At 38.0% G+C, this 15,565-nt stretch overlaps 1 protein-coding gene across 4 annotated transcripts in view; it reads left to right on the forward strand.

Moving 5' to 3' along the window:
- The window catches only part of KITLG (KIT ligand), a 57,899-nt gene extending 47,873 nt beyond the window's left edge, over positions 1–10,026 (forward strand). For all 4 annotated transcript variants that reach the window (XM_040557954.1, XM_040557973.1, XM_040557984.1 and 1 more), the window contains 4 exons: positions 1,729–1,838; positions 2,331–2,407; positions 4,610–4,693; positions 5,844–10,026. In XM_040557954.1, the coding sequence (XP_040413888.1) occupies positions 1,729–1,838; positions 2,331–2,407; positions 4,610–4,649 (227 nt within the window). In that variant the 3' untranslated portion in view covers positions 4,650–4,693; positions 5,844–10,026. The remainder of the gene's footprint in view (positions 1–1,728; positions 1,839–2,330; positions 2,408–4,609; positions 4,694–5,843) is intronic.
- The last annotated feature ends 5,539 nt before the right edge of the window (positions 10,027–15,565 follow it).

Raw genomic sequence — 15,565 nt, forward strand, 5'->3', positions numbered from 1 at the left:
AGGCAAAGCAGCATTTAATTTTTCTTGACTAGAACACAAGAACAATGTAGGAATTTTCTTCTGAGAACACAACTCTCATAAAATAATGACAGTATATATATATTTTTTAATCTATTCATGCTCTCTCTACACTACTTAACTTTGCCAGATTCAGTTCTGCAAGCCAACCTCCTCTATACCTGACCCAGGACAGACTTTGATAAAAGATATGCCCCTCCCATTAATTTCTGCTCTTGGTTTTAATGTCTGAGCAGACAGAAGCAGACTAATTAATAGCCTCTTTTCAACTGGCATTCATCTCTGTAGAACTTTGTTTCATTTCTCCTCTGTAGACAGATTTCTTTCACAGCAAACTATTATCTATTCTGCTTGACCGAAGTTGCCTTTTAGTGTGACAAGCCTACTGGATGTAAGTAAAATTGAAGCCTCTATCATAGGAATTTAGAGCCTTGTAAACGGTGCATAATAATGGGGTGCAGACTTTCTGTTTTCTTATTTTTTAGTTCTCCCTGTGGTAACTCTGTAAACACAGATGGATTTAAAAAGAGTGTTTGTGTAAAAGCTTCTAATGTGACTTGCAGAAAAACTCAGAGAGTTGAAAATAGGTTTCCAGATATTATGAGAATGCTCCTTTCTAAAGTGTTTACTTAGTGGCTGTTTAATAATGTACTAAATGCACATCGATTGACCCAGTATATCATACCATACGTGCTTAGAAGTTTGCTGTTTGTATGAGTCACAAAAATTTCTAGTGCTATCAGTCCATTTTCATTTCTATATCTAATCACCTACACTTTCCCTGTGCTTAGTTTAGTTCTTTTCCTATAAGCTGACAATACGCCCACCATTTGAGCTGCAGACTCCAGCTCTTGATATAAACTAAAACTGTGTGGATGGTGTTTAAACTGGCAGTCTCCTGCTTCTCACTTTGCATTTCAGAAGGTGGATCCCAGGGTGAATCCATAGGACTTTTCACATCCTGCTCTTGATTAAATAACTGGATAGCCTCATTTTAGTCTCGGCAGGCATACAGCTCTCTGTGAGGGGAATGGAATTGCTTGTGTACATAAAAGACTAGGATTGGGGCTCTTCCATATGAGATGTAAAAAGCTCTCAAAAATGGTAGCAACAAAATAGCACACAGCTAGACTTCAACTTACAAGGGTTTGATCTTAATGAAGTCAGCAGGGCCTTTCCAGGCAGACATTAGAAGTGAATTCAGGTTTATTTTGTTAAAATAACCTCCCTTGAGAGGCCTCATGTTGATGGTTCATTAGTGGCAAGGCAGAATGTCTACCTGCAGTCAGTAGGATGTGTCTTATGGAACTTAAGTAAATACATGAAGTGAGTGTTTAGAAGTGGCAGATATTTTCTCTTCAAAAAAATTACTTTGTGTTACAAAATAAGACTGTTAAAAACTGATAAATCCAAAACTTTTAAGTAAAGGAAAGAGAAAATGCTCTACAAATGACAAAAGGATAGTTAGTCTTGGAACTATTAAACAGAGCAATTGCAGAAATGGGAGGAGCATCTTTGTGGTCAAAAAAGTTCCTGTGAGATTTTGTATGAAATGCATCTCTTTTACACAGCACTTTGAAGTATCTGTTCTGCTATTTAAGATGCTGTTATGTAGGTGGTGCGTAAAAGTGCTCTTACTAACAGTGTTGCCCTGAAGATAGTTTTCTGCCATAAATCCGTCTTCACTAACGAGAACATCTGTAATTACAGAAGAGGCACTTGGCTTCATTAGCAGCTCCAGCCTTCAAGGGATCAGTATAGCATTGACATCATTACTGTCTCTTCTTACTGGCTTTATTTTGGGAGCCGTATATTGGAAGGTAAGAAATATTACATTTAATTGTTTACATAGCATATTTCATAGTTATACAGAGGCAGGAAGGACAGAACAATTCTGCATGTGAAAGCAAGAGACATCTCTTTTGATCTTCACTGAACTGTGTGACATGCAAATGTAAATCTCTGTTGTGAAATACTTCAGTTCCATCACCAAACTGTAAACCTTGTCTTAGCAGCATGCTAGCCCTCTAACTGGAAATTGAAAATGGGATTCACCCAATTTCTCAGTTCTTCTATTATATCACGAGAAGGATTCTTTCACTTTTAGCCACTGTGTCTTACCTACAATACAAAGGCTTTAATTGTAAAATTGTTGGAGTAGGAGATGTGGACTACATAAGATTTGGCCTATGTTTTGCAAGATGATTTTGATATTGAAAATCTGAAGCAAACTGAAACATACAACAATTGTTTTGTGAGTTTTTAATGAAGCTTTAGAATTTTTACATTTAATGCATTTTTTTTTCTTCTAGAAAACACATCCCAAATCCAGACCAGAAAGTGATGAAACTACAGAGTGTCATGGCTGTCAAGAGGAAAATGAGATAAGGTATAATGTTTCACTTTACACACATATATACAAATGTAAGTTTGTCTTTGAGAGATGCTTCCTGAAGGTTCCTCTCTAGCTCTCAGAATGACAAACATACACACAAAACCAAACCACATTATCAAGTGTTTTGCTATAGAGTCAAAATGTGTGCTTAGGGTGTGTCCTTTGAAGGAGCTCCTATTTGAAATGTAAGAATTGATATGGAGGATATTTTTGTATACCTCATTTTATTAATGAGGCATTACCTTTCCTTTATCTGTCCTTATTCCCACCATGAGTAAGGAATAGTGATGAAAAGCAGCAGGTTCAAAGGAGTATCTTACTTGGGAGGAATGAAGTAAACCCAGGAAGGCTGAGACCTGTAAAAGAAATGACAAAGAGAAGTGAATTTGTTATTTGTTGTAAGGTGTAAAACTAGGTTGATATTAAGCAAACAAAAAGAAAACAGCATCTTCTTAGTTGTGCTTCTAAATCCTTTTAAATGTCTTGCATTAACATTTTTCATGTTCTTTTTTTGACCCTCCCCTTGGTATGTTATACTGTTTTCTAGTTGTTGTTTTTTTTGTTTGTTTGTTTGTTTGTTTTAAACTTTCATAGAAAACCATTGAGATTATATTCCTAATAACTTCATAAGGTCATACTGAAATGATTTGCTGCTCTATTCATACTTCAACACAGCTTTATCTAATTTTAAGCTGAAATAATTCTGTATAACTCAGTCAATTAAATATACCCAGAAATAACAATGGAAGACATTCAAAGTTGCTTGAACATGACTTGGGTCAAGACATCATAGAATGGTTTAGGATGGAAGGGACCTCAAAGGTTATCTAGTTCCAACACTCTCCCTCCACCGCCATGGGCAGGGACACCTCACTCTACACCAGGTTGCTCAAAGCTCCATCCAGCCTGGCCTTGAACACTTGCAGGGATGGGGCATCTACAGGTTCTCTGGGAAACCTATTCCAGGGCCTCACCACCCTCTGAGTGAAGAATTTCTTCCTAATATCTAATCCAAATGTACCCTCTTTTAGTTTAAAGCCATTACTGCTTGTCCTATTGCTACATTTCCTCACAAAGAGTCCCTCCCCAGCTTTCCTGTAGGCCCCCTTTAGGCACTGGAAGGCTGGTCTCCGAAGAACCTTCTCTTCTCCAGGCTGAACAACCCCAATTTTCTAAGCCTGTCTTCATAGGAGGCTCCAGCCCTCTGATCATCCTCATGGCCATCCTCTGGACTTGTTCTAACAGGTCCATGTCCTTCTTTTGTTACAGGCCCCAGAGCTGAACACAGTGCTCCAAGTGGGGTCTCAGAAGAGCAGAGCAGAGGGGGAGAAGTCTGTTCAATTCAGAAAAGGACATAGGGATAGTTTAAGTTAGAATAGTTCAAGTTACTATAGTTCATAATAAAATGTTTTGGGAGTATTATTTAATATCATATTTCTGAGTCTTTAGTCAAATTTTAACTGTGAGGGATTAAGAAAAGGATCTAATGTGTGGAAGAACACATCTTATACTGTAGGCTTCTCATATTGTGTGAAATGCCTCATGCTGCCTATAGATGAAGGCAGGAATGGAGAAGGTTCTGATCTAGCACTTTTGGTCACTTGTGCTGCAAGTTTCAATGTTTAACAGAAAAAGTGAGTTTAAACTTTCTAGAATCACACATACTTAAAATATTTTTTCTTCATGAACAGTTCACAGAAAGGAAGACTGCATATTTACCAAGTATATTAGTTGCTCAGAATAACTCATCCTGCACCTCATCCTCACAGGTATTAAAACTCATGAAATTGAACATGAATCTTCCTTCTGACTTCACCGGAAATATAAAGCATTGCTTTATAGGAGGAAAAGACAAAAGAGGAAAATTGAACAATTAGTTAAGTGCAGGACATTGTCGTAAGAGGAAAATTTAAACAGGTTACATTTTACACATGTAGACTTCTTACATATATAACAAACATTTTTTGCTCCCTCTTCCCTGAGGAAATTTTGAAAATTCATCTATAAGTAGGAAGAACCTATTAGCAAACATAAGTTCTAATAGTTTGGGTTAAATTACAAACATCCTTTTTGTTATATGTAAATGTTTTTATTGTAACTGACCGATAAAACCTTCCATTCTAATTCCTTGAAAGTATAGTAATAGTACCTATAGTACTAGCACTGTAGTAACAAAGTACTTATTTTTTATTTCAGGATGTTGCAGCAAAAAGAAAAAGAACATCTACAAGTGTAGCCATTGCTTTTTCTCCCTCAACACTGTTACTGTTTCATGTACTGGTAAGTTCGTATGGTTGAAAGTCATAACACAAGCTTAACTTTTGTCTGTTGAAATGTGGTATAATTTTGAGTCCACTTTGGGAATAAATAAATAAATAAAAATAAAACTTGTTATCAGTGGGCTTTGTTTGCACCTGAAGGTCTTTAGCTCCTAATCCTGAATCAATAAGTTAGGTATTTGACTGTTAATGTAAATATTACAAAATGAAAAATTACAGAATTCCAAAATTCAGCTACTGCTTCTCTTTTGGTTTTGACAGCCAATACAGAGAATTCTTCTCCTACAGCTGTTTCAAAGCAGTATGACCTAATAAACAAAATCCTTAAAATAGCAAGATAGAGCTGAGCTTCTTTCAGTTGTTTACTCAACACAGTTTGCGGTCTCCATAGCCTTATCAGATCCATCATTCCTGTGTTTGTATATAAGAGTGAGCAGCAAACACGAGTGAGCTTTCTCAGTCCCAGCAGTCCTCTACATATAGGAGCACACCTCTGGCAAGGGGCTTCTTCTGCAGGACTACTGCTGTACTTAGCCTGTGGATGGCCTCTCCGGCAAAGGTCTGGAAGATTCAGGCAGTGCTGAATGCTTCATTTTATGTCAGAGTGGAAGGAGCAAGCATCAGAGTACAACTGGCAGTCCAGGCTTTCCAGTGTACCCTGCAGCAGGCACCCTCAGGTCCACTCCAAACTGTTTGTAGTTATCTTCATAGCCATTTTCAGTCTCCCTAGCTAATTTATTCTAACATCTGCTCACTAAAAAGGGAAATCATCACTGCATTGGACAAGTCATTTATTTTTCAAAAAATGGTAAGTTCATTTGATATTGGCTTGTCCAGAACACCTTAAAGCCCTGCACAAATGTAACTGTTCTGTAAAACCATGAAAGTTATCTTGTCACTGTCAACTAGATATTAATGGCTTTAGCTGGCAAGTGTGTTCTTGGACAGGAGTTGGCATGAAATTGAAAATACATCTCATTAACAATATTTTTTGTTTCTGAATAAATGAATGCCATGCAAGTGTCATGGAATATATCTATTTCCAAAACTGTAAGAAAAAATGTCTGTGTTATATATCTGTGAAAAGCTCTACTGTTTGGCAAAACAGAGATACTAATCAGCAAAACTGTAATTTCCATTTTTCTCTTCAGGTAGGTAACAGTTACATGTTCGCTTCATAAATGAAGCAGCTTTAAGCACATTCATATTCCTTCTGGAGTGACAGACTGAGTCTGCATCTGTTGTTGCTGCCCATGACTCCATAGACATGACATAGTATGAGGACAATTTGTGTTTCTTACTGTGAAACCAACACTGAATTGAACAACGACAAGAAGAGTGTGCACTTAGCAGGACTGTATCTTATGTGAATATCTACCTTCAATGGCATTTGGGGATTTTAAATTGCATTAATACTTGCAGCTGACTCTGGCAAACAAAGTACATGTCCTGAAAAAAAAGCATCTTTCAAATGCCCCCAACTATCTGTAATCACTGAAAGACATAAATACATTTGCATCCTTAATTTAAGTTCTGTGTCCTCTACCTTACCTTGGTGTCTTCAAATGGAGTTCTCTGAACTGACAGAAAACACAGAAATGGATACAGATAACATACCCTTCAATACTGTACACAAAACTTGAAAGTAAAGTCATGCCATGGACCAGTGTACTAGCTTTTTACTTATAAGGAACTGGGTTTATGCCTGGCAAAGGTCATGTGTACAGAAACATGTGGTCTCTGCTGGATGCCAGGTGCCTGTATGCCTGCCCCAGAAAGCCTCAAGAATTCATCAGCTTTGGCAGTGTCTGCTCAGAAGACGCAAATACTGGGTGAAGACAAAGTAAACAGGAGGTGATAGTACATCATGGAGCTTTGAAGCATTAGGAGTAACTGCTGGACACATGAACACTGGTGAAATTTCCAGCCATGCCAAGGGAAGAGAAAGTAAAGAGTCTGAACTGCGTTCAAACATCAGAATAAAGACAAACCTATGAAATGCATTTTAAATGCTGAAGATGCATGCCATTGATATCTTGTTTTTAAATGTATAGCATAGAAAATATGAAAGATCCCGAGAGTGTATTTAGCTTTTACTTACATCAGCTGTAATTAATATTTGCATTGTTTTTTGAATGATTATTAAGCTTTAATATCTTGGCATTCTCCACTCTTAAGGTTAATTCTCCTAAAGCAAAAGAGAAAGGCTTTATTTCTCACTTGTCTTCTACATCTATTGCTGCTATAGCATCCGTGGAATCTGTACAGGATTGATGTACACATGCGCATTTTCAAGTAAATCCTAAAAATACAATGGTAAAATTTACCAGTGCAGTTGTGCATATTTTCATCCTGGCTCTTTCCAGATAACGGATATGAATCATTTATCTGTATTAGGGGTTTCAGTTTAGAAAGTAAGGGTAGCTCACTTCAAATAGGCAAGGTCAATAAGAGTTTTAGTTTGAGTTACTTGAAAAAACTCTAAAAAACAAACAAACAAACAAAAAAACACCCTGTTTTGGAGAAAGTTGTAGTTCTCTTTAAAGTATAGTATAACTTAGCTGTGGATTCATAAAATATCCTGAGCTAGAAAGGACCCTGTAGAATCAAGTCCTGATTTTACTCAGGGCAACTTGAGAGTTAAACCATAACTAAGAGCATTGTCCAAATGCTGCTTGTACACTGACAGACTTAATTTTTAAAGAATTCTTGTGGAATTTTTAATCATCTGCTAAATTTTCCGAGAACCATGCACAAGAAGTATATAACCTGCATATAACATAAGTGTGTGTTTGCACAACTGTATTATTGGTAAAATTGATTTGGCTTTCATACCCACCAAGGGAAAAAAATTAACTCAGATGCATGTAGACACCCTGCACGACATTTTTACACTACTGAGATCAATGGTGAAATTTCTCTTGAATTCATTGATACCAAGGTATCATATGGATCATTATTTATTATCATGTGGATCATTATCATTTATACAAAGGCCCTTTTGCCCTGACTGAGTGTCAGAAAAGTGCCCTCCAGTCCTGCTCAACTGGTACAAATTAACACAGTTGCATTAATGTTAACAGAGCTTTGGGGTTTGCATCATCTCAGGAACTTCTGTTCTAAAGAAGCTCAGTATGAGAATTAGGCCTTCATTTTTATTCAGAAGATGCTGGAGCACTCACCATTTAACAAGAAATAATTGTGAGAAGGGTTGCCCACCACTTCTACAAAATGAGCACTTAGCAAATTTTAGCTCTGCAAAAATCAGTCAGAATTCTCCATCAGTAGTTCCGTCTCACTTGACAATGTGTAGTTATTTACTCACTAGGCCTCAAAACTTATTTAAGAGTTACCTTGAAAGAAATGTCAGCATGACCTAATTGATGGTAAGGGGGAGAATAACTTCAGGTAGGTTTTGAAAAAAATGAAAAGTATCCACATCAAGTGGAAGCAATTATCCTTACACATTTTACAAAAAAACTTCAATATTTCATGTTGCTATACTATATGTTCTCAAAGCAAGTTTATACATTTGAAGTTTTACAGTATTTTTCAATGATTCATTCAAACAAACAAACAAAAAAGGTATTAATGTTCCTTGTTTATAAGAATGTTAGTTTTCCTAAATACATATTTTCCAGAAAATCAAAAACACAGTAACACTGCACATTGGGGTGCCTTAAATTATAGTTTGACATTCAAAATGTGTCATGGTTTAGACTCCTTAATATACATTCTACCTGTTCAATAGTAAAAGACAAAATATCAGCTTTAAATTGAAGCATACATTAAACCCAGATAGACAGTAGCAAAATGTTCACGTTCTAAGAGTAACATCTTAAAATAGTAGCTATGTCACTTTTAGATAATGTCATGTACTTTAATCTCTGCTGCAGATCAAGGCAAATTTAAGGCTACGTGTGAACTGAAAGAAAGTTCATGTATATACCTTCCAACTTGACATCACAACCTGTTTTTATTTTGTACATACACTGAGCATAGTACAACACAGACTAGCAGAACTGTTGTTAGAGCTCATGTTTTCCCTGTTATTCCTACCCACTTTTGAGAAATTTGTACAAAATATTAGGTGGTCTCAGTCATTTTGCAAGGTAGAAGAACAGTTCTAGACATTTGTGAAGACAATGGATGTCATGGCACTTGAAAATGTGAGCATGAAATTATTTGAGTGCTTCTGTGCCCATTTTGTGTACCCATCAAGGAGGCTATTACTTCAGATGTAGTTATGTAGTTAAATTTTGAAAAACTACTGACTTATGAGTCATCTTTGAAATCAATGGAAGTAGGATGAGTTACTATTCTGTGGGAATAGTGGTGGCAGAAATAGTCCCTTAGTTGCTTCTTTATCCAGCTGTAACCTATCTGACTTCTGAAGAGTGATCAGTTCTTCAATCTTGTTTTTGGGTAGACATAGCCTGTGCATTATTAACTCAGTTAGAAATGAATGCCCTTTCTCTTAAAATTAAGTTGGGGAGAAGTGAGTGTTGTATTTTTTTTTATATGAAAGTTAAAAGTTTGGGTTTCAGATATCTGTGGTTTTGTGAGAAACTAAAATTTTTAGGTTTCCTTTGGAGTAGTTGAACTTTGCATGCAATTAATAGTGGCCTTGTGAGAATAAAAAGCAGATAGTGATATACTGAGTAACTCAATGTGCTATTTTAGATGTGTGTTTACTTGAATAAATTAATGGTACTTATTTCATCACAAGGTCATTGTATAAGTAAGCTTATGAACAACTAATGTGCTATACTATGGAGTATGTGTACAACCTGCACAGCTTTTAGATTCTGGTCTTCACCAGCTCTGTTTTCTCTGTTGCTCTCTCTTTGTAATACACTGAAACTGTTCAGTACACATAGTACAACTATTAAATTGAAAAGCTAACCATACACATAAAATACAGATATTTTGAGTTAGATTTACATTTAAGAATTATCCAAGATTCTTCTGTTCAGGAATCTGATTCAACTGTCTGTTGAATGCAGATCTACAATAATGGTGGCATGTTGCTATTATGTTATCAAAGTGGTGGAACGCGGAAACTTCAGACTCTTTAGTGATAGAGACACAGATGTTTGCTGGTTGTATCATGGGCAAATTCATTTATTTTGATGTAAATGTCAGCACAGTCTTGCATAGTTATATTCTGACTGATGGTAATCAACAAAATTTATATAATGTGATGTGTGTATATATGTGTCCTCTTAAAGACAGATGTTATCCCTGATCCTTTTTTATACCAGTTCAAATTTGGAATTTACATTATATACATATACTTTATTGTTCTAAATAAAGATATAATGCACTGCCAAATAATGAGTATATTACTTTGTGTCACTATTGTTTAAAACCTTTTTAAAGTCCTGCCTTCTCCTTGTAGAATTTTCTGCCATAATATATGCTACTACACACAGAATCTTTCATAATACATTTCATTTCTTAATCATGCATTTTAAAGTTTTGTGCCATTAAAGCATATGTCCTCATTATTAGCCTCCAGTTACAATCTATAGTGTATCTTTGATTATGCAAAGTATTCCAACTTCAGAATTGAAAGTTTCTTGTAGCTCCTTAATGAGCTTAAATTTGTCTGTGCCTGCTTTAGGCAACCTTTTCATCCCATTCTTGCTATTAGCCAAATACTAGGATTTTGATATAATTTGCCACTAAAAATTCTGAATGTTGTTGATGCACTTCTTTTTCAGTAAGTGGCATTTAAGAACTCAGCTGTTTTAGCTGAGACCAGATTTTATCCCATAAGGATGGCACCATGTCTTTCAGGTTTCAGCAATTTGTTCTGTCTTTTCAGTAAAAAGCCCAGGACAAGGGGTGGGGATAGGAATTAAAACTGAGCTGCTCAGGGAGCTCTGGCACCTCTCCCCTGCTGAGACTGAAGGAAATTGCTCCAGCCTAAGAGGGAGATATAAACCTGCTGAAGCTTTCAACCTACCTCTAAAAGAGATGTGATGAGCTTTGAAAGAGAACCAAAGCTGTGTGAGGCTTACAAATAGGAGTGAGGTACAGACAGGACTGATGAGAAGGAGCAGAGAGCAGGGTTAATGGGCTGGGAGACAGCGGAACAGGATTTGGGGATGGCAGAATTTAGGGCATGGACAAGAACAAGAGCTGTGGTTGCTTGTCTCGGTACAGAAAAAAGGGCAGAAATGATGGAACTGATGATGAAGGGACTGGAGCACCTCTCCTGTGAGAAAAGGCTGAGAGGGATGAGACTGTTCAGCCTGAAAATGAGAAGGCTTGGCGGAATCTCATGAATGTCTATAAATACCGGAAAGAAGGGTAAAAGGGGATAGAGCCTGGCTCTTTTTAGTGCCCAGTGACGAGGCAAGAGGCAATGAGCACAAAGTGGAATGCAAAAGGTTCTGTCTGAATATCAGGAAGCACTTCACTATGGGGGTAATGGAGCACTGGCACAGGCTGCCCACAAAAGTTGTAGAGATCTTCAAAAGATGTCTGGACATGGTCCTGGGCTACCTGCTGTAGGTGACCCTGCTTGAGCAGGGGAGTTGGACCCTGAAACCTCCAGAAGTCCCATCCAACCACAGCCATTCTGTGACTCTGTGATTCTGTGATGGGCTTGAAGGAGGCCACAGAGCAGCAAGGCTCTGAGTTGATGGTGTATCAGAAGTCATAACCTGAGGAGCAACAGCGGTGGCATAGGTGGGATGGAGGTACAATACAATGGGCACTTGGTTCAGGTAGAGCTAAATGAGCACCAAGTAGCTGCAGAGTTTGGAGACTACCATATTTTATGTTGAAAACAGCATCAATGTAACATAAAGGAGAGAAACTTGGCCTGGAAGTTTGGGAAGGCAGGATTAACAGCAGGGTATGTGGCAATGAGGTGTGAGAGCTCTCAGCTAACAAAACAGCTCTCACTGATGTCAGGATCGTGGTAATTGTAATGTACACAGATGGGGAAATGGATAATAATTAAATACTGAGAAAGCAGACATAACCTCAGCCAAAGAGACACCAACATAATGTTTTTGGTAGTCTGACTTATGATTTTTTGATGCCTTATGCATGTTTATGACTAACTACTGTCCACCACCTCTTAATCTGAACTCTGGAGAGTTAAATGTGCTAAAGGATTGAGGGAAGTATTTACCCTCAGTTTTCCAGTTTCAGTGTCTCCAAAGCAATGAATACAAGCATTTTGTTTAGTGGATGAAAACAAATGAAATCTTTATCCAAGGCATGGAAAGCATTAATAATAACATTTTCCTACTTCTGTCAATCAGAAAAAAAAAACAATACTTATTATAATAACCTACTGTTCTTCGGTAGCAGTACATTTGAACAACTTAACACTTCTGTGAAATTACAATACTTTACATCAGCTGGATATATGCCCAGTGACTCCAGTGTAATTTTATTCCATATTAACAACTGTGCATTACTACATTTTTTGCACAAAGTTTCTGAATGTTAAAACATAAGTGTTTTCTAATGTAATACTACATTAACAACTTACAGATCTTTCACCTTAATGTTCTCATGTAGCCATTGGTGTTAATTTTTCTTCCAAAGTTCAAACTTTCTAAAAGAGATTAAGTTTCCCAATAACCACACTGAAGCATGTGCTAACGCAATCAAGTTTCGTGTTGGTATATGCTTAAAGGGAATTTTTATGTGCTACTGCATAATAGAAAATAAGGCAAAATTAAAGCAGACTGCCAAAATCATGAAGAGTGAGGGAATGGAAGTTTATCCCTCTTTTTCCTCCATCATATCCTGAGGAAAGTTATTTCAACACATAACAGGAGAAATCCCTAATGCAATTATAGTTCCCCTGACTTGTGGCCCTTTCTGCATGATCCCATGATGAGCAAGCAGGAACTAAAATACAGATTAGGCTTGTTTTCCAGGCAGACAAGAGCCCTGGGCTTCTGGCCAGTCACAAAATACAGGGACAATTTTCATTCATTTTTGGCAATGAAGATATTTTCTTGAGCTCATGGAAAAATATTCAACCGAGATCACAAAAGCCTCTTTGTCACCAGTTCTGCTGTGCAAGATAACAGCATGATAGTAAAATTGGCCCAATTAGAGTAAAGAAGCTGCAGAGCAGAATGTATAGCTTTTGTCAGTTTAAGTGACTACCCTAAGTGACAAAATGTCATCTTAGAAATTTCACTTTGTCATCTCTTACATTGTGATTGATGATTATTAGGACCCCACAGGTTATTTTATCTGTCATGTTCTTTAAGTTAAATATTTTAGACCTTCCTTTTTCTCAGCAATGCTGTCATCATTAACAAAACACAGAACAGCCTTCACCTTCAGAAATGACAAAATGGGGATGTGTCTCAAAACCAATTAACAGCATCAGTGAAGGGAGAGATATAGCATCTAAATCTTTTGAATTGCATCCATGGATATAATGCAATGAGTTCCTTGGGGCAATTACTCCTTTGCAAGAAATTGAGAAAAAAAGTAACCTATAGACATTGCTGTACTGCTTGGCAGTTTGTTATTGTTTCATATTATTCTAGAACAATCCTATTACCTTAGCCTTGTATTTTCTTGATTTTGTTCTAAATGCTTTACACTTTCCATCAAAAACAAACAAACAAACAAAAAAAAAAACAGTTGTGAAAATGAATAGTATTGTTACAAGCTGCAGCTGGGTATTTATTACACTTCAAACAGAATTGCTGATACAGAGCAACACTTTCAGTAATGTACCTGTAATGTGGTGCATACACGAGTGTGGGATGGAGGGGTGTTGGGGGGAAGCAGGAGGCAGTGTTTGGATTCAGGAAACTTTACAGGTAACTACCATGAATTTCAGTCATATATCCTGGAGGAAGGCTGCGTGTAACAGAATCTCTTCACAGATCCAGTTCTTGGCAAGAGCAAGCCTCAGGATTGCCAAATCCCATGCACTGATGAAAAGGCTCTGTGGGTGCCCCACCCTGAGTTGGGCTCTTTAGCCATCTGCAGCTCAGCACCATTACCTCTCCGTGACTGCACGTGCCAGAACCACATGTGTCTACCATGTCCCTGGGGGCATCTAAAATGAATTAATCTGTATCTCCACGTAGGCCACCAAGTTTATCACTGAGATTCAAAATCTGGCTCTGAGTTACATGACTCAAACAGACCTGCATTTCAGCATGGACAACATCTGAAAATTCCCCGAGCCTCGGGTTTCCTTCCTTGCGTGCATATATCTTGCACATCCTGCAACTATCCTGAATCTACTTCAGCCTCCTTTTGGGTCATATTCTTCAATTAAAACTTCATGTAGCCCAGTTGAGCTTAGAGGCCTTGCTAAGCTCTTTTATGTAGGCAGTAAATGTTTGAGTTGCTGTTAAGGAAGGAAAAGCTTCAAACTGTTTAGATAAAGATTAGACTTCTGAAATTGTCCCAGATGGCTTAATCTCAAAAGTTGTTATCTTTGTAACTTGGAAGAAGTGTGAGGTCACCATGACAACCAGAAGTGGACATGGCACAGCTATAACTGGGGCACTGATAGTCTGACTTCAAGGCGTACTGAACAGTTATACACATGCTGCCTGTGAGCACAGAAAACCACTGCAAGTGTGTCCTCAGAGGAAAAAAAAAAAAAAAAAGTCATGCTGCATAGGTATTTCACCCTGTTTTCTCCTAAACATGCCTGCCTATCAGATTTAAGATAACAACAGCTGGTCAAGTTAATCATCTGCTTGTTTTTTGTAATCAGTTCTCATACAGTTCCTGTTGATAAAACTGCCTGAAGAGACTGCCTGAAGTTTAACCTCTCCTTGTGGTGAATCTCTCACTGGTCTTGGTCAAACTAATCATAGCCTCCACTCATTTTGTTGGGCTTCATCTTGCTGCATCCCCACCACCTCCTGTGACGTCACTTCTCCAGCCATGAGTCTACTCAACCCCATGTGATTCCCATCCCTTACCTCCATGTCCATTACCCAGCCTCTTTGTGCTGTCTAAGGCTGAGGAGCAGTGTGTGTATCCTGAACCAAAACATGCAGCACACCTGACCCAGCAGCACATGCACCTTCTTATGACCATCCAGTAGCCAGATTTGTGTGCCCCAGCAAGTCATATACCAAGAGGGACACCAATGGCCTTGGAGGGCATGCTAAGTGGTGCCTGTCTTCAGCTTCCCTGGGCTCTGGTCCCAGAATGCTTGCATTGTATTTTGCACAGCAACCCTGATCCAAAGAGGCAGGTAAGAGCGTGGGCTTGCTCCCATCCTCATGAGTAGAAATTTGAGAAGTAATTTTAATTTCACTTGTCCTCCTTACCAACTTTAATGATGGCAAACAGTTTAATGATTAATCTATTGAGTGAGAGGAGGACTTAGCCCCATCCTCCTTGTGTGTGGTGATGGGAAGCCTGATCTTTCCTCATGGAGGCAAGGCAGGGATTGTGCAGTATGGAGCTGGCCCTTTCAAGCTTGGAAGGTGGAGCAGGTAAACTGCAGGTGGCCCACAACAAGGTGGAGCACGCTGTGGTGCCCTGGCAAAGAAGGGATTGCTCAGCCCCCTGAATCCTCCTGTGCAGAACACATCAGCCCTCAACCTATATGCACCTCCTGATGGTTGAACTGGCCCGCTAAATTAATCTGTGATTTTTAGGCACTGTATTTCTGTATCTCCTAAGAGGGAAAAACAGTACAAAATTATGTCAATCAGAAATATTTATTTCCAGGTCCTGGAATTCTATGTTTCTTTGAAGGACATAAAAAGCATAAAAGAAGAGGGTAAAATAGAAAAAATATTTAGTCAGATTAACTAGTTAATTACATGAAACTCTTGCATTTAAATCATAGAATTTCACACAGGAATTCCTGAATTTAATCTGCACATTTATAGTGGACCCT

This window comes from Cygnus olor, chromosome 1 (genome assembly GCF_009769625.2).
Source record: "Cygnus olor isolate bCygOlo1 chromosome 1, bCygOlo1.pri.v2, whole genome shotgun sequence".
Taxonomy (NCBI): Eukaryota; Metazoa; Chordata; class Aves; order Anseriformes; family Anatidae; genus Cygnus; species Cygnus olor.